Source organism: Mytilus edulis, chromosome 2 (genome assembly GCF_963676685.1).
Source record: "Mytilus edulis chromosome 2, xbMytEdul2.2, whole genome shotgun sequence".
Lineage (NCBI taxonomy): Eukaryota > Metazoa > Mollusca > Bivalvia > Mytilida > Mytilidae > Mytilus > Mytilus edulis.
The window spans coordinates 84,575,697-84,597,256 of record NC_092345.1 but is presented as its reverse complement, the minus strand read 5'-3'; the positions used below and the strand labels follow the sequence as shown (position 1 = coordinate 84,597,256).

Genomic DNA, 21,560 nt, shown 5'->3' with positions numbered 1-21,560 from the left:
GACCATTTACTGATCATAAATTTCTAATTAGAGACAAACTGTCCATTGTATTATGGAGTATGAATGTCCATTAAGCCATCAATATAAATATAAGGAGATGTGGTATGTCCTTGCCAATAAAGTCTTTTAAAATAGGCCAAACCAAATAAATTGTTTGCTTTTAGGAGAGTTCAATTATTTTTTTAAACATGTTTGCCACAAGAAGTATAAGTTTTAATTATTGCTTTCTAACTTCAGTTCAAGGTATTTTCAGCAAATAAGTTTTTTGTTGACGCCATTTTCTTAAAATCTCGTACAAAAAAGTATTTCATTCTTTTTTAAGTAAACAATCTGACCAGTATAAACTGGTGAAATTGTTATGTTTTATAAATATTATTACTATGGATATACTTGGCAAAAGTTCTCCTTCTTTGACAGACAATAATTGTTATAAAGTCTGTGTAAAATGTACATGGCACTCACAGGTCAAATTTTAGCATCTTTCTTTTGATTCCTTTTCTAATTTTAAGCTTTATGCTATTATGGTAAGATTTTATAAGTTTTTCCTTAGGTTTTTCATGACTGATGGTTGTTAAACCCATATAGTATTGATGTTATGTCTTAAATTATGCAATATACATATTTGAAATTTCACTTCAACTTTCCCTGTCAATTAAACTGACTCAATCTTGGCTGAAATCCCAAGTCTGTTTTTTATATCAGCTTTGTAAATCTTATTGTATTCAACTGGATGCAAAACATTTTGTACTAAATCAAACCAAATGGGCATTTTATGCAAATAAGTCATGTTAATTTGCATATCAATTACTATGGTTATTTCAGAATGCAATTACAGCTATAAATAAAACTGCAATAAGGCTGTTTTAATCTAAAGCCAAAGTAATTCAAATTATCCCTACCTGAGGCTGCGTTAAATCAGAGATATTAGTCCATACAAATGACATGGTATACAAAAATTGTTTTTCGAATGGTGAAGCTTGTCTCCTGAAGAAGTTGACAAAACTAACTCCAAAACTAAAAGGATGTAAAAAGATGTTCACCAAATAAATAAACCTTTGCCATCCACATACGAGATTTGGTCATGCGAGTAAATACCAGGATTTCTGGTCGAAGATTTGACATTTCCTACACAATACTTAAGACCTTAATTATCTTATGAGATGTCCATATGGTTTCCTTTTCCATTTGGTTTAAGCCTCAAATCAGATGTCCATTATTAAAATAATCTACCATCGATGCATTTTCAATTATTTTTTGCCTATAATAACTAATTATTATACATTAAGATAGATATCAGCCTGCATTTATTATGATATGAAAACCATAGATAGGCCAGAAGAATGCACAAATTATAGATGCATTATAACTCTATGTTAATCCCACAAGTAGATTACTAAAGCTAAGCTAACCCATCTTAACTAATTAGCCCTTAACAGATCCCTACTTAAAAAATCTGAATCCTTCTTCTACATTTGAATGTTTACTAAAATTCATAGGGTCTAAGTGTTGACCTGATAAAAATCAAAGAATGAATACTGAATATAAAACTGATTTTTAGTCATTTTATGATTTGTGTAAAAGCTTGGTTCCATTCTTTAAGGAGAATAGTTGAGAAGAAACAATTTAAAACTTTTTAAAATGTGACACATGTGACATTTTTAATATATCTTATATGATGTACTATCATACCTTTAAACAATTTAGGTACATTACGTGCCATATATAAGTTATATATAATTATTGACATATAATTCCATTTCATAATATTTATAAAACAGGGTTCATTGATGCTTCAAATTTAAATATTTTTTTTCTATAAAATCCTCCCCGAGATCCCCTTTTAACAGGTTGAGACAGAAATAATCATTAATGAACTCAAAGAGGTGTATTCAAATATGTAAAGAAACTGACACATGCAGAACCACAAGTATTTCACTGACTTTATACTAACAAACCCATGACAAAAAAGTTGATGAATGGACATAGAAAATTCAGCTTTAAATAAACATTAAAATTTTGTATATACCATTGAACAATTAAAAGAAAATATGATCATATGAAGCGAATAAAATATCTTCAAGTTAATATATTCAAATTTATTGTATGGTAAGATCAATATACTTATGAATTTAATATGCTCTTTAAATATGGTCTGAATTTCATCAGCTTTTATATGCAACCATAAATCATTTTATGACAGATTTTTACTTTTCAAGTTTTAGTACCCGTAAAAGATTTAATCAAGACCCATCTTTTATCAATGCATTGAATGAAAACAAATTAATTTTTTGGCCAAATATTTGCCTATTTTTCTTGTTACACAAGACAGAAAATCAAACCTATGGTAAACATCGTTAAAATTTGTTTGACCATTTAGTGAATTTCTAATATGTCCTGTCGAAACAAATATACAAACAAAAATTTGCAATCCATAGTGTCCAGTTAAATCTGCCCACTGTTTAAAGTTATCAGTTAAATGAAAGCAAACAAATATTGACATATGTACTCAACAGACTTATATGGTTGTGGTCTATTGTTGAATGGAGGATATATCAACATTTACTTTTGTCCTTTCTGAGTAAATAATACCTTAACAAGTGATAGCAAACCAAACCATCTTAAGAATTCTATATGCAAGATAACTTTATAACTGTTTAATTTGATAATGACCCAACCCTTCCCAAATCTGACCTTTTCTCGTCTGGACCTGATAACAGTCACCTGATAAATGTAGACTAAATTTATACCACGAAATGCATCAAACAACAAAATAATTCAAATGCAGTCACACCCAAGATGTCTCAAATTCAATCATGTATACAACAAAAAATATATCTCTATTTAAAAAAGTTACTACAATTAGAAATGAATATTTAGTTTACACCCATCAGCAGTTGACAACTAAAAATTGTTTACACAAAACAAACAACAATACTTTATACTCATTTTTTTTTTTTACCAAATGCAAATCATATTATCAACAACAAATTTGTTTCTAACTGGTGCATTTAGATGTTTCATAGATTTGTCTTTTTTTCCCTGTAAAACAGTCATAGGTTAAAATAGTATTTAAAAAAAAAAAAATTTATTACCATTTGAATAACATCTACATATATACAAAGTAAAATTTTATTTTTGGAAAGCAATTATAAAAGGTAGCTTTTTGGTCAATTTTACTGAAACTACCAGAGAGGTGAACCATACATTTTAAGTCCTTTAATAAAAATAAATAATATATAAACTCAAAGAAGGGGCACAAATAAAATTCAAAAAGATTCTTAGAAAATCTTGTTTCTGTGACCTTAATTGTACCATTAATGTTTGTAGTATAATTATTGTCTGGCTGATTATAGACATGAGCCGTACAAAATCTGTGTTGGTGTCTCCGGAGAGATGGAAAACCAAACCATATTGATACATTCCGATTAAAGTCATTCATCCAATATACTTCTAGTCACAAAATATAAATGGACATGTACCATAACAAGATTGTTCCCTCTCGGGATCTCTCTATATAAAGATATTATGCATTGTTACCATTCTATCAGCATCAAAGAAAATTCTTTCTTTTCTACAAATGGGTAAGTTGCAAAAGAATTTTCATGCACACACAAATATTTAAAATATGTATATATAATCAGCTTAAATGCACATTGATATCTGAAATATCAGGACATAGTAACAATTTGAACCTTTTGGCAGGTCAGCACAGAAAAAGAGCAAAAAAAGCTTCATATTGTGTGTAACGTCTGATATTTTACAATGTTTTTATCCAGAAAGCCAGACAATCTGTTCTCCCTTCTATATGGATGGCCCTTATGTGAAAAAATTCAGAGGAAATTGGCCCAGTTCTATATACATTGGCATGTACTCAAATTGGTGTTACTGGCTTCAAACTATAGTAAATCACAATTCAAAACCAGTCAATATCTGAAATCTTTTTTCACTGAAATATGTGTTCTATTAAAACTTATCTAGATCCTGTTTAAAATAAATCTGAATAATTTGTATCATGAATTTGTAAAATAAACAATTGGAAAATATAACTTCTTGACATAAAAACATTGAAATATAAATTAGTTTTGACTGGTTAATTTTTTAAGTTGTAGAAATATTTCTTTCTATTTTACATCAAACAATGAAATTGACTAATGCATATGCCAATTGAAAATAGATCAAGTTTTTTAAAACTTAAAATCCCTGAAACACAACACAAAAAACATATATATATGATTAATATCTGAAAAACGTCTCATTAATCAAGGGGGAAGAAAACACAGGTCTGTTTTAATTTGAAAGCAAAGTAATTCTCCACAGAACAGATATTGGAATGATTATATAAAACAAGTCATGTTTAATACAGACAGTAAACATTATTCATAATTCGTTTAATGAATATAAATAATGTTTTGATACACAGCATGTCCTCTGTCATATAACAGCAATGATAAACTCTTACAACAGCTGTCATATTTGTATCGATTCTTTTTCTGTGACAATGCCATATAAATCCATTTGTTCTATCGGAAACAACAGAGAGCAGAGCTGAAATCATTCTATAGTCTTAAAATGTTCCCTGTAGGACACTAAATTGGAATTGAAAAAACTATAAATCTCTCTTTTGTATTTCAAAATGAAAACTTTTTGTTGCTTTAATAGTATGGAATATTTTTTTTACAAAAATCAATGTAGGAATAAAAATTAAATGGTTCAATTTAACAATAAGAAAATAATTGCAAAGGGCTTTAATGAGAACTTATGGACTGATCTGGTGAGCTGAGGATTGGTTTTTACCAGCAGTCGATAAATGTACAGCGAGACACACATCTAACAACATACAAATATATAGTGCAACTCATAATAGCTCAAAATGTACTATATAAAAGTTACTGACTGGTAACACAATAACTGAAATGATAACACCACCCTCTATCAGTCAATAACCTACAAAGAGCAATGATCCAAAATATTGGGATAAGGAAAATAATTGTAAAATATTGGTGCCTTTTTTCATATTCAAATGTCAAATGCTCATAGAGCCACACCCAGCAGTTGCATCTGTGTATACAACTATGCCAAGAGAAACTTCCTTATACCCAACAGTAGGACCTGTTTTTATATTCACAAATTTTGCGAGATTCAAAAACACTTGACAGCTGAGGACCTGTTTATACACCATTTCTCATATAGACCACAATACATGACTTACGCAGTAAGACCTGTGTATACAAAAATGCTCACTGTCGAGGTAGCAGCCCACAACACATATCTAGCAGTAGACCTATGTATACACCAATGTTCACAGATAACACAGAGCCTACATTTATTAATTTACACATACCTAACATTATACACCAAATGCTCACAGAGCCCACAACACATGACTTAAGCAGTAAACCTGAATATACACCACTGCTCATTGAGCCAAAAACACATACCTAACAGCAGGACCTGTGTATACATCAATGCTCACAGACCAACAAAACCAACAGCAGAATGAGGGTCGATATAATCTTGATATTATCATGTTGAGTATATAACTGAATTGAACATACCTGATCTTCTTTACCAACAATCTATAATAAAATAAAGAAATTTATATTAAATTGGCTTATTAATTTTATCTTCTTTGAAAGAAACTATGCTCCTTTTAACAGGCCAAATCTAAATACACCCTCATATAAGTTTATATCAATTTTACTTCAAAGGTACATGTGTCATAGTTATTTAACTTGTTAAGTAGCAATACTTCACACACAAGTACAGTATAAGCTAGCTAAAAATGTAATTGTGTAATGTATGTACATCCATTGGTGGACTTCTGCTGTTGTCTGCTATTTGGTCGGGTTGTTGTCTCTTTGACTTACCTTCCCTTATATATGCTGGAATTATATCACTCTTTCAATATAGCTGTCAATTAAATTTTTTTTGTGGGTACCAATTTTTTGTGTACTAGAGAAAAATGTATTATCATGTATATTGCATTTCATTGTTTTGCTAAAGTATACATTACAAGCCTATAGAAAATTTATACTTCATGGAACATTTAAATTTGTGGTTCACCTCCATCCACAAAAATTGGTATCCCACGAACAATAATGAATCCACAGTACTAGATTTAATCTTGATATAACACATTTGAAAAAATATTGCAACCTAATACAATTTAACAGTAATAACTTTACATTATGGATGATCAAACTGTAAATAAATTATTTGGGTTCATCTGTATCTTTAAACTCCTTCAGTAGCCAACGTTATCAAACAAATCGGACAAAAGATAAATTATTCTAGTAATTCAATATTTTTTCATCTCAGTCATAAGAAACATGCATCCATAACAAAGAAATTTTTTATCAATATTTCTAAACAAATATTTCTCCAGATTCTGAAAAAGATAGAACAGCTCACATTAATTTAACTGTATCTGTCTACGGGGTAAAAATGAAGCATTATTGTCCTCAATAAGAAATTATCGACTGGAACCAACGGAACATTTGTATCTGTCACAACTCAGGTCTCGATCTGATTAGAACTTTTGTTCCCATCAGAAACAATACATATGGGAATAAAATATATGTGGAAATTTGGACTTTAGCTTCTTATATTTTTCTGCGGACTTTCTTTATGAATGCATAAATCCAAGAATGTCAACAAAAACTTTTTTTTTTTTTTTTTCGAAAAATGCTGTTTCAACTTGTGGCCACAAGACTGGACAAATGATAATAACACCTATTTACACTTGCAGTTTTACTGCTTAAATCAACAGTATCAATTTATATAGATATTAACCCTTCGGTCAATATGTATTTGCTCTTTAATATGTATATAATAGCTTTAGGAGAGAATTGAGTTTGTTCACAGTTAATCTAATAGAAGATGAACTTTCTGATTACAGGTCAAGATGTTTCTGACATCAAATCTATGATATGGACATTTTCTTTTACTAAAGCTGTCTACTTTTATTCTGAAAGACTGTTGATAAGAGTATTATGTTCTTAACTGAAACCTATTCAGAAACAAATCATTCCCTCACTGGACAGAAATAGTAGCAGTTCCCCCAAAATATAGATCAAAGGTCGTACTTCCCTTCATTATATAAGGATATGAAGTTTGATGGAAGTTGGATCAAAGATATTTTCTAAATTTGAATAAGTCTGTGCACGGTAATCACAAGGATTCTTCTAAAATGAAAAGTACAACTTTCAACCAAAGAAAATACCTTGCTTTCAATTACAATTTTGGAAATGTTCCCCCAACAGCTGATGTTGTTCTTTACTGATCTTTTTACAGTCTGCAAGTGTTGTTACTATGACAATCATAAAAACATATCCAATGTAGATGATGGTAACCAAATTGATTGTCTATGTTCTCCAATGAAGATACATGCATGAGGTTAAGTCATGTTATGTAAAGGATAATTACATGTATGTGAGAAACAGGAAGTAAAATAGCAGTGTACCTAAAATATACAGCCATCTTAATAACAAGAGGCTCTCAAGAGCCTGAATCGCTCACCTGAATTTTTTTGGTTTAATCTCTCATCAATGATTATTTTGGCTTTTCAATTTATTTAAATGTTCTTTGAATCGTCCTATTTTCTTCAAAAGCAAAAAAAAAATCATTTTCTCCTATGTTCTATTTTAGCCATAGGAGCTATGTTTCTTGACATACAAGGAAATGAAATATAAAATTTATACTAGATACTCTGAAACTCTAAAACTCATTTAGCCTAAGTTTGGCTGAAATTGATACAGCAGTTTCAAAGGAGAAGATTTTTTAAAGTAAGTCAACATGATGAACAAATTGTGAAAAAAGTCTTTAAAGGGCAATAACTCCTTAAGAGGTCAATTGACAATTTTGGTCATAGTGACTTATTTGTAGATCTTACTTTGCTTAACATTTTTGCTATTAACAGTTTATCTGTATCTATAATAATATTCAAGATAATGACCAAAAACTGCAAAATTTCCTTAAAATTACCAATTAAGTAGCAGCAACCCAACAATGGTTTGTTTGATTCGTCTGAAAATTTCAGGGCTGATAGATCTTGACCTAATGAACATTTTTACCCAATGTCAGATTTGCTCTAAATGCTTTCGTTTTTGAGATATAAGCCAAAAACTGCATTTGACCCCTATGTTCTATTTAAAGTAAGGGTGGCCATGTTTTTTGACGGATCAAAAATCGAAGCACACACTTTGTGCAGGATAATCTAAGGAACAATCATGCTAAGTTTCATCCAAATCCATTCAGCAGTTTCAGAGGAGAAGATTTTTTAAAGTTAGCAAATATGATGAACAAATTGTGAAAAATTGTCATTAAAGGACAATAACCCCTTAAGGGGTCAATTGACAATTTTGGTCATATTGACTTATTTGTAGATCTTACTTTGCTGATCATTTTTGCTGTTTACAGTTTATCTTTATCTATAATAATATTCAAGATAATGACCAAAAACTGCAAAATTTCCTTAAAATTACCAATTAAGTGGCAGCAACCCAACAATGGTTTGTTTGATTCATCTGAAAATTTCAGGGCTGATAGATCTTGACCTAATGAACATTTTTACCCCATGTCAGATTTGCTCTAAATGCTTTCGTTTTTGAGATATAAGCCAAAAACTGCATTTGACCCCTATGTTCTATTTTAAGTAACGGCGGCCATGTTTTTTGACGGATCAAAAATCGAAGCACACACTTTGTGCAGGATACTCTAAGGAACAATCATGCTAAGTTTCATTCAAATCCATTCAGTAGTTTCAGAGGAGAAGATGTTTGAAAAATTGTTAACGACGACAGACGACGACGACGACGTCGACGACGACGGACGCCAAGTGATGAGAAAAGCTCACATGGCCTTTTAGGCCAGGTGAGCTAATAATAGGATTAGAATGGACTTCAGAAAACACAAGTATGCGACCATTGAAATCACAGCAGAAATTCTTAAAAATTATAAAAATTCATCTTAATAATGAGACGTCTACATGTATATACCAGTTTTACCTTGCTCGTGCATTCTTTACTACATAAATTAAACATAAATCATGTTTTAAGTTTAGATGATGATTCAAACTCTTAAAAATATCCTGCTGATCCGAAAATATAAAAGTTTTATCAAGAAATAACACTGCATAATACTATTCATGCATGTCAATGAGGCCTCTGTTTGAAATACTTGATGATTGGATTTCTTCATTTTTATCTGTGATAATAAAACTTTTGTTACAGTCTGAAGTCAAACATTAAACCTGCAACAGATTTTCTGCCCATTTTGATAAGCTTTTCTCTATCCTGACAAATGCCAGGGTTATGTAAGAATTCCATGAAATATGTTATGGATAAAATATTTATCTGGTAATAAATACACAATGAAGTTATACATATATAATTTCCCTTTTTAATGCAATCTATATCAAGTTTTCTTTGCACTGGCTATACAAGCTCTTCATTATGGCTTTTTGTTTTAACTTATATGGGAGTTATTTAGCATTAAAGTTCAAGCAAATAAAAGTGATTTTCACTGATTATCAATTAACTATGACATAATCTTCAATTTGTTAAAGGTGGTCACTATATGGTAGATGTAAAAATACAATTTCATCATGTTAAACTTGTTCATTAAGCCTTTATGCTTTTTATGAAATCAAAAATGTAAGTTTTGCTCCAAAAATTAAAATATTAATTAGCTTTCCATTGAGTATCCTAATTGTAGACATGTTTCACTGTAAATAATTGCACACTTTATGTTGATGAATGCATGTTGCTTATAATCAGGCCAACAAACTGTAAGCATGATACAATTATTTAATTTGAAGAACCATATGTAAAATAAACATTGTATCACAAAAGAATGTCTCAAATTCTAATTCATTTGTGACTTGCTAAAGAGATGGGCATAAATGGACCAGTTTAATATCATGATCCCCCAACCATGAGCACACAAATAACAGGATACAATAAATCAACACTTTTAAAATTTCAGGAGATTTCAAATTTTGACATATCGACATACCTTTCTGAAAAGTTATAAAATCCTCGGATATAATTCCCAAGAAATAATCCAGTTTATAACTTTATAGAAAATCACAATTTTACGATTGTTTTATCATAGATTAATCAAATACCATAATTATCGTTTATAAACATTTCTAATCACTGAGCAAACAGATTTTATTGATATCTAGCATCTCTAGGGGAAGTACAAAGGCAAGATATCAAGATATTGACCCTTATTTATAATTTTTAAACATCATACCCAATTTTACTATGTAAGTATATATATAGTTCTTATGTTGTACTGTTACATCACTGATCCAGGTTAGGGGAGGGTTGGGACCCTGCTAACATGTTTAAGCCCGCCACATTATGTATGCATGCGCCTGTCCCAAGTCATGAGCCTGTAATTCAGTGGTTGTGGTTTGTTGCTGTGTTAAATATATTTATTGTTCATTAATTAGGACGTTAGTTTTGTCTTTTAAATTGCTTTACATTTTTGATTTCATTGCCTTTTATAGATGACTATGTGATATGGGATTTCCTCATTGTTAAAGGCTGTACAGTGACCTATTGCTGTTAATTTCTGTGTCAATTTGTCTCTTTTGAAGAGTTGTCTCATTGGCAATCATACCACATCTTTTTTTTTTTAATATTTAACTCTTTGTTTTATGTGAGAAGCATTGACTTTGTCTATTGACATAAGCTACTAAAGATACTGTTAAAAGTACCAATGGATTTCACTGTCAAAAAGACATAATTTCTAAAGCTATAAGCCTGAAAACAACCACTGAACCAGCCTTACAACAATTTTTTTCAAGTATGGTTTCATCTCGACTGTCATTAGTCTATTAAAATCAGAAGGTGATTGTAACAGACAAACAGGCATTAATTGGACTTAGAAAAAAACCAACCTCAAACTGAAAAATTCGTAAAGTAACTAATATATATGAACTGATTATTGCTCTGTATGCTGGTTAGATGATGGCTTAGTTTATTGTGTAGATATATGATAATCTTACATTTTCTTCTTTTATCCTTCCTTCCATTATTGTTTCTTCAAATATCAACAAATTAGTCAGAATTTCATTTGGAACAAAACATTTATTTCAAAATAAGCTTCCCTTCTTTTTGTGCAGCATCATTGTAATAATATAAACTTACTCTGCACTGGTAACAATGCTGTCTAAATTCAGAGAACTGAAACTTCCACAATAATGCACATTCAAAAAGGGTGTTTTTATCCCTCTCATTTATTTATCACCATACAACTGGTTGATGGCTTAAAGGTTACTGGGATAGTAAAAAGATTGTCACAGGTGTGACTATTCAAAAAATACTTTTTTTAACAATGATATCACATTACAATGTAAACACCCCAATCATAGAGTGGGACCATTTTTCTAATACAGTGTACACAAATAGCTGCTAATTTGGCCAGTTTCAGCCCAAATTCTTTCACACCTTCCTCTACAGGTGAGTAATTCTTCTCCACTTTTACAAATCTTTTTCACACAGTTTTTAAAGACCTGTTAATTGTATTGAGATAAGAACATAGATTTTATCTATTATTTAAATAAAGTGTCCCTGGTGCTTTGTGGCCTGTGGACAAAATCTGATCATATACTTTCTGTTGTCCAGTTAGCCATATTATGTCAATTTATCAAAAGACCATTCAGTAAATTGTGTAACTACATGTATTAAAATAGGTCAGAAGTAGAAGTGGTATACAGTGTACAAGAAGACAAAAGTTTGAATGACTCAAATCGTTACATATTTTTTTTTAAGACAATGCTGCATGAAGAAGAGGAGTTATAGAGAGATATTTGACAACCATGGTATATGAATTAGGTACCAGATCTAGGTCAACGTCCGTTCCAGTGATGTAAAACATACTTATATAACAGCTTCATCTAACAAACTTTTCGCTCAGACAATCACTAAATACTTTTACAAGTACTATAAACTTTCTGGTTATTTATATTCATCAAGGTAACATCTAGTATGTAAATATTTTTAATCACCTCTTACAAGAAAAAGTCATTAAATGTGATAAACTGCACACATTAAAACAAGCAGGAACACCACCGAATCAGTAACCTAACTTTAATACACATACAAAAACATTAAAATAGAAAATGCAGCGTGTTTTTTTAAAACTTGAAATACTAAATTAAAACTGATTTGTTTTCAATTTGATTTAACCAACAAGAGAAAACAAACTAAATTTAGCTTTATCAAAAGACTTTTGTAACAGGTGTTCTATCAAGGCCTTTGTTACACAAAGCTGAATGGATCATATCACAAGGTAAAATGAGGTCTTGATCAAAATTCATTACTCACTTCACTTAACCATTCTCTTTGATTGGTGTAATTAAGACAATCAATTATTTCAATTTTTAAACAGATTGTGAAAGTAAAGGCCAGATTTATATGTTAAATATTTAATTTCATGCATGATGTGATCAAGCAACCATAACATGAACACAGAAATAGAGACTGATCTAATTCCAGCTTCCCCATTAGTTTTTAAAACTGAAAATACACTTTTACCCCCAAAATGTAGATATTTATTGCACTTACCATTGATTGATTTAATGAAGACAAAGGAACCAGTTGATATGGGGAGTCCAAGTATAACATATCCAACATTTGTTGTCAAATTGATACAGATGTATATAAATAAAGTTTGAGAGTTATCTTTCTATTAAAAGGACCCTCGTTTATCTCGGGCACGCTTGAGTAATCTATGGAATGTCTTATGTTTACCTGGTATACAGGTAAAAATCAGCTGACAGTTGGTTATAAATGGGATGACAACATGTTGAATGGTCATTATTGCTACAGTAGATTTTTTCTACCGATAAGATTTGTTGCATTCATTTTAACGCAGGTGACAACTTTCCAACAAAATTCATATTTATTATCATCGGCATCAACTTTCTGGAACATTTGACACAATAAAAACTTCATAAAACACAATATTTTAATATTCAGGTTTATGTTTATGCATTTTATTACTTTTCATTCAAAAAAAGATCAACCATGCATCTAAACATAAACAGGCACACCAGTGTAAAACTAGAGTGACATAATTATCTGTTTGTGTACAGTTCTGTATTGTCAAAATCTAAATGTCAAAACTTTTTGATAATAAAGTTCACCTTCTCTGTTCTGTAAACTTAATCATGTTACGTGAAAAAGAACACCTCCGGTGTCACCAAGACAGTAACCAAAAGACGTAAATACATGGCAAACCAAAAGTAGACAACCTAAAGAAATGAAGATAAAAAACATGACAGACAGAAAGCTTACAAGATAATACAAGCCAAGTCACCCACAGAAGTCACAAATGGCTACATATCTATGACTAGTCATATACAGATGTCACAAAATTCAACAAATTTAGGCCATTATTTGCCTAAAGAAGTCACAAACAGAATAAGTCTAGTCACCTAAAGAAGTCATAGACTGCAACATATTTAAGCCTGGCTGTCTTTAGAAGCCATACTACAGCATATTTAAGCCTGGCTGTCTTTAGAAGCCATACTACAACATAGTTAAGCCTAGTCACCTACAAAAAACACAGACTGCAACATATTTGAGCCTAGTGAACTACAGAAGCCACAGACTGCAACATTTTAAAGCCTAGTCACCTACAGACTGCAACATATCTAAGCCTAGTCACCTTCAAAAAACACAAACTGCAACATATATAAGCCTAGTCAACTACAGAAGACTCAGACTGCAACATATATAAGCCTAAACAACTACAGAAGCCACAGACTGCAAAATATTTAAGCTAGTCATTTACAAAAACCACAGACTGCAACATATTTAAGCCTAGTCAACTACAGAAGACTCAGACTGCAACATATATAAGCCTAAACAACTACAGAAGCCACAGACTGCAAAATATTTAAGCTAGTCATTTACAAAAACCACAGACTGCAACATATTTAAGCCTAGTCACCTACAAAAATCACAAAGTGTAACATATATAAGCCTAGTCAACTACAGAAGCCACAGACTGCAACATATCTAAGCCTAGTCACCTACAGAAATCACAGAATGCTATACATTTAAGTCTAGACATCTACAAAAACCACAGACTGCAACATATATAAGCCTAGTCATATTTTAAAGCCTTAGACTGCAACATATTTAAGCCTTATGTCATCAATAGAGGCTGCAGTATATTCAATTCTGCATTAATACAGAAATGACAGGATACAACTTATTTAGGCCTGAATTGCAGCATAGAAATTTTACATTCATCAGTGACATACAGTACAATATCTAACCCAGCTTAGTCAAATTCAAAGGCTGAAAAATATGCAAGTCAAATTAACATTCATACTGTAGAAGTAACAAAATGCACAGTATTTAAATCTGCCTTTAATAAATAGATATTTAGATGTCACAAATGGCCTCAATCAAATGAAATCCTTGTTTATATAGATTCAATTATTTCTAATTCAGGCTCTTTCAAATCTTCAGTGCAGACAATCATTGGAGTTTTATTTTAAAAGTACATGATTGTATGCTAATTCCATGATTCTTCAGCTTACGATATTCTTAAATATACTTTATATTTCAAAATAACTTGTGTAAAGTTTCAGTGTTTTACATAATTTTGAACAATGTTATGTGTCTAAGTTTGTAAAGTAAACCCATTGACACGGATTTAAAACTATGTCACATACATCAAATTTCAAATGTTTTTACAAACAAAGGACCCAAAAATCATTTCATGATTTATGAAAAGCAACAGGCAATTGTAAAATAGACAATTCAGTGCAACATAGTCAAAATATATATAAACATGTCATCAACAAAATAGTCCTTTAAACTAATACTCAATGCTCTCAAAAATAATCCAATATTAACATAGACAATAAATCAGTATTTATCTAGACAACATAAGGTTACTACTTATAAAATAGATTTCAAAAAATTGTAATCATTATTTTACTATGTTTGCTTGAATAAGATTAAATTTCTTTTTACTATTCTGAAAACATAAGCTGTAGATGGTATGTCTCTCTAAGACCCTGTGTTTGAATGTTGGCCTTACTGACCAGAAACTCAACAGAGTTCCTGTTTGATCTTCAAAAGAGACATTTTCATATTAAATTTGATTATGACAGGATGTATTTAAAAGATCATCTAGAATAAAATACCAACCTTAAGGATCTTTGTCAACCCATGGATAATCATTCATTTAAATTAGAGAAGGTCTAATTTGTGGATCAAATTTTTGTTTGAACCTTCCATAATGCATTGTGCTGTTACCTTGAGGTTCATATCTACTTTATTAGCAAACAGGATTAAAATTAAGAGTAATTTATATGGCAACTCTATCAGAGAGCTTGTAGAACTTGAGACAATATGCTACTGAACTGGTACCATCATCATGTCTTACATGTAGCCTAGAATTCTAGTTACACCTATATTCCAACCAATCAACACACATTTGCTTAAAATCTTTCCAAGAACATACAGAATCTATCAAACTTGGATCTATATTATTTGTCATATTCTTTTTTATGTTAAGAGGAGTTGACTTATTGTTCTATTTCTAATATGCTGGATATTTGATGCTACAAGTAAGAGCATAGTCCTTCATAAATAAAATACCCATAAAGGGAAACTCTGACCCTCTGTCTATCATATGTTTCCTCTTTTTTATTGTAACATTATTTGTACGATATGTATTGTCAAATGTGGCTAAATAATGTACAGAACACCTGCCACACATTGGCCACAGGGCACTAACTAACATATAAACAAACAATTAATTCATTCAACTAATTAATAGTTTGTCAGTATATAAAATAGAATTTCATTTACACAAAAACTGGAGGGCAAAGGAATCTATAGCTATGCCAATGCAAAATTTATCAAATGTAACATATTCCTGAGACCATAGCAGAATGAACATTTTGCATGAACTGACACAATCCTCCAAAAATAACAAATATTCATATTTGTAAACACTATGTATAGATACAGTAATGGATATGAATAAAGTGAAAAGGTTGATGTAATCAAAATGAGACAACACACGAATGTCACACAAAAAACAATGCATCTATGTAGAACATCTTCATAAATTATCTAAAATACTGACAAGACTAACAGATGATGGACTGTAACTAGCCCTTTGAGTCTCAGGAGAGTTAACAAAAACTTAAATGGTGTTATGAAAAACTTCTTTTGAAGAGCACATGTAGTGAATAAATTCACAGTTTGTTTATGAAGGGCAACTTCTCTTTAAAATACAAGTAAATCAATTTTCTCTTTGAACTGCAAACTTTTGCAAGTATGAACCATTTTAAAATATAAGATTTATGCGTCCAAGTTTCATCCTTACTAAATAAGGAGAGTCAATGACTTTTTTTAAATTTAGACCAAACAATATATAGGGTTTGTTAATAACCGTGCAGATAGTCATGAAGAAACAACAAATTAATTGCTTCCTTGCTATGTAAGTGCAAATTCATATATCACCAGCAATGAAGAATAGTTTTAATTAAGTTTGTCAATTAAACAGTTTGTCAAATCTTATTTTCGTAATTTTCTTTTAGTCATCTTAAACAAATATATTTATTAACTGATTTCTTAAAACAAAACTATAAAATTCAGTATTAGCTGGACCATAGCCCATTTTCAAGACATAAAAGTCTGATCCATCAAAAAGTTTTAGAATAAGAAACTTGGTTAAGCATGAATAATAAATCCAATGACATTGATTTCTGAATTGCTGTCAAGTGCAAATCAATAAAAACTAATGCTCCCCTTATTAAAACTAAAGTAAAACATCAATTCTACTAAGCCTACTTAAGGATCTATAAACTGTTGGTCAATGAAATTCTTCATCAGCAGAAACTGTATTAACTGGTCAAAAAAGGTCTTCATCAACTATCCATATATAAATGAAGGTCAATTACCAGCCATCATAATAGGGGTCAACATTAAAAGCTATATATCAAATTAGGGTTCAATATTACCCACCAACATTTACATTCTTCAACAATTACTTAAGAATTGAATGCTTCTTTTTGTAACTTCATGTGTAAAAGCGTTGACTGAAGTACATTTTGTATGTTCCGCGCTTCATTCTAAAAATGTGCGCACAGTTACAAAAAGAAGCATTCAATACTTATAATTACATTTTTTAGCTAGGATCATGAAAACACGAATTTTATCAATTTTTTATTTAATTTACCTGTGCACTTTATTGTGGGACCACATGTTATCATGAATGATAAGTTTTATTGTGTAACGCAATTGCTTAAGGAACAACATGTGATGTGCAGTAAGCCAATCAGAATAATGTATTATAATGAAACATACATCTAATGTAATTATTATAATAACAAGTGTTAAATAGGATTCTTCATCACCAGTCCCAAAGGTCTTTATCAGAAACACATCTCTCCTTTTCAACAAATATGACAAATAATTACTACTCAATTAACAACTGACAAACTACCAATCAGACAAATAATGAGTGATTGAATATAACAGATATCCACTATATGATACCCATGTTTTCACTGTTTGCCTATAGAGGTTCTATGTTGATGCTGGTAGCTAAAGACATAAGACTATATACTGTACAATGATTGGTATTCCTATTCCCATCTTATCTCAAATTCATTCTTTTAATGAAAAATAAGTAGTAAGATGTTTGTGCCCAAAAAGGTTCAAAATCAATAATAAGTCAAAATTCAAACTTTTATTGGGGAAAAACTGATCATCGTTTTTAGGATTCAGTAATTGCTCAATGAGACCAAACTTTATTGCATGAAAACAATGATGTCTTTTGTCTGATTACAAACCATTATTGACCACTAAAAAATGTTGCAATTACTGAATTTTAATTGTCAGAATAAAGAATAACTAAACCAAGTCCAATATTCAAAACAAGTATTTCCCTGTTTTCCAATTAAGATAAGTTATCATCTTTATTTGCCCCATAAAATCTACTGTCATGGATATTTTGTCTAGAATGACCCAATTACGCTAACATCAAAGGTTGTTCTGTAATACTCACGATCTTCCCATGAAAAAGATAAACCTTAATGAATAATTGTAAGTGGTTAAAAGGAGGGAGGCTAACAATACAATTGCATTAAGGCTTAAATTTAGTGAGGTTTTTTTTTAGATAATATCATGATTTATTACAAATATCTAGTAATTAAAATTTAAATTTAACCAGAACTTATCATTTATAACTTAACGTCAATAGTTAAGCATTTAAGAATCATGAATGAGAGTTTGAGACTCAGGTATTATCGTAATTCAGTGTGGATTTGATAACAGATTTCTGTGGTTTCATTATCATTCATAGGGAACTTGAATCTTTCAGAAATTCAAGAATAAAGTGGAACAATCAATAAATATTTTGAAGAATTTGTCAAAATGACACTGTCTTTTTAAACTGATTGCAACACCTAAAGAATTTCTGATTTATCAAAGCCCATAAACTGCAAAAACATATCATATCAGAAAGGGTTGTATTGTACTGTTTAGAGTAAATCAATCAACATGCTTTATTTAAAGTTCTTGTTTGAAAACTCTAGGATTAGTTGAAAACTATAACCCTTTCAAAATGTTGAAAAATAACTAAGTTTGAGGAAAACTGTAGGATTTGCTTGCAAAAATAATGTAATGATTCATAGGCGGATCCATAGGGGTCTTGGGGCTGACCTCCCCTTATGTGGGAAAAATTCGGTTGATTATATAGGGAATCACTGAAGCAAGACTGGAGCCCCCTCTTTTTAAGTCAGTCAGCCCCTCCCCCCCCTTTTTAGGTCAGTTAGTCCCCCCCTCCTTATGAAAAGTTCTGGATCTGTCACTGTGATTTTTACCCTGCCAAGCCTGCCCACCGATCTACCTGAAATCAACATACTGACAAACAGACAAAAAAAGTAATTATAAATGCTCTTGCTGATATTCAGTAGGAAAGCAATTATTTGCCTGCCTAAAATTTCAAAACTCCCCCAAAAATCTTTTTAATTTTGCTTTGAAAATCAATATTCTAGAACATTGGCGTTTACTTAATAGTTCTGAGTTGAATGAGCAAATCTGAATAAATATGCTCTATTTTCATGAAAATAAAAGTAACGTTTGATATAGATTTTACAGTAGATTATGACATTCTTCATATGTAATTAAAACTTACATTACCTTAATACATGCAAAAATATATAAACAAATACTTATTACACAAATCACGTACCTTACTAACATAGTAAACAACTCCTGGTTGTCGTTGGTCTACAAACATCTTTAATTGTCTCAATAAACCTATATACTCGGAGCAAGTCCAAAATTTTAGTTACTGACCAGCGTAGAATGACCACTAGATCAAATCTAGTTCCAAAAGGCAGTATTTAATGGTTTGAAAAACTTTTAAATATTCTACCGATATTTAATACTATCTACTGGTATTGCCTATAACTAGCTATTTACTTATTTAGATAGATACTGCATGAATTGAATTGAAGTAAAAGTTTTATTCATTCATCAATGAATTTGACGATGTTTCTTTCTGTTGGATACAATCATTGAGCCATGATTTGGTCATTTAAGTTTAGGGAGTGTACTATTATTAAAGGCTGAGGAATTTGACATCTTTTATCCAGCAGGATAATATGTCAGAAAAAAATATTGAATTACTTTATTATAATATACGATATTATTTTACAATTCTTTAAACCATAAGTATATTAATAGTAATACAATATTTTTGATGATGGTCTCAATCTTTAAAAATCTTGTCAGTAATTACCAACAAACTGTATACCATTTTTCATAGCTTTGTATATTCATAAGTTTTACCACACTTTTATAATAATCTATTTATACTTGCATGTATTGTATAAAAAAAATTACGCATTTCATTTGGTTATTTACCACAAACATATATATAACTCCTAAACAGTCACTGACAAAATCACTAACCATTAGGGCAACAGCAATACATCTACCTTAAGATTAGTTTCGTTGACTTATTCTGACTGTCAGTATATTGTAAATTATAAAAAAATTCTTTAAAATGAACAATAAACAGCTGCGCCATGAGCGCATGATACGCCCGACGTCTTATGTGGTAGTCTTATGCAATAATCATAAATAGTTTATGAGAAAGTTTTAAGCAATAACCATATATTGTTTAAGAGACACGGCGGGACATGTGAAACCCCCCACCCTGTTTTTTTTTTACAAAAACTAAATATTACCAAAATAAAATTTTGAATCAAAACCAAAAAGTATACAGATCTTTAGATTAATATATCAAAGAAGTATGTAAAGTTTTAAGCAATAATCAAAACTTATTTTTGAGATATGGCGCGACATGTAAAAAACCCTCCCCGGTTTTACAAAATACTCAATAACTCAAAAATAAAATTTTGAATAATCACCAAAAAGTATACAGATCTTTAGATTAATAGAACAAAAAAGTGTGTAAAGTTTTAAGCAATAATCATAAATAGTTTTTGAGATATGGCGCGACATGTAAAAAAAAACCTCCCCCTTTTTTACAAAATACTCAATAACTCAAAAATGAAATTTTGAATCATCACCAAAAAGTATACAGATATTGAGATTAATATAACAAAGACATGTGTAAAGTTTTAAGCAATAATCATAAATAGTTTTTGAGATATGGCGCGACATGTAAAAAAACCCTCCCCCTTTTTTACAAAATACTCAATAACTCAAAAATGAAATTTTGAATCATCACCAAAAAGTATACAGATATTGAGATTAATATAACTAAGAAGTGTTTAAAGTTTTAAGTCTTAATCAAGAATGGTTTTTGAGATACAGTGCGACATATGAAAAAAACACACCCCTGTTTTAGTTATAAAGTGCCGTAACTCAAAAAGTTTAAATCTTATTTTCACCAAAAAGTATACAGATCATTTGACCATCATAAGAAACAACTATATTAAGTTTCATGAAATTTGGATAAGTCGTTCTCAAGTTACGGTGCGACATGTTTACGCCGGACAGACGGACAGACGGACAGACGGACGGACAGACAGACGGACGGACACCGGACATTTGTATACCATAAAACGTCCCGTCAAAATTTTGACGGGCGTATAAAAATCAGACAAGCGATGTAAAAGCTACAACATAAAATATTTTTTTAAGCACAAAATATGATTGGTTGCAGAAATGACTAACAATAACATATCACACTACCACCAACGTCTGATCATAATGTAACATACAGTCAAGTGGAGAAAAAAAGCAAAAACACGAGACAATAACAAAACTAAACCCTCCAGACTGTTCAGTGTATGCCCTTGACCACAAAGCATACATGTACCATACATTTTTTCAACCTGTAAACAAAACAGTAGTCAACAAACTGCTTCATCATGTAAGTGCCGGATGACCTTGACCTTAAATAGTAACCAAATACTCTGCCTGTAAGTGTGCCTGAAAACTTTCAAGTTGATTTCATTATATGATATAACTAGAGGCTCTAAAGAGCCTGTGTTGCTCACCTTGGTCTATGTGCATATCATAAACGAATAA

At 30.7% G+C, this 21,560-nt stretch overlaps 1 protein-coding gene across 21 annotated transcripts in view; it reads right to left on the bottom strand.

Moving 5' to 3' along the window:
* The window catches only part of LOC139510349 (RNA-binding motif, single-stranded-interacting protein 1-like), a 146,885-nt gene that overhangs the window by 61,074 nt on the left and 64,251 nt on the right, over positions 1-21,560 (bottom strand). For 12 of the 21 annotated variants that reach the window (XM_071296910.1, XM_071296909.1, XM_071296905.1 and 9 more), the window contains one exon: positions 5,556-5,576. In XM_071296910.1, coding sequence (XP_071153011.1) covers positions 5,556-5,576 — 21 coding nt within the window. Of the gene's footprint in view, positions 1-5,555; positions 5,577-11,017; positions 11,053-12,578; positions 12,771-19,245; positions 19,585-21,560 lie in introns of those variants that run through there. The other 9 variants (XM_071296931.1, XM_071296929.1, XM_071296930.1 and 6 more) reach the window with 9 other exon arrangements.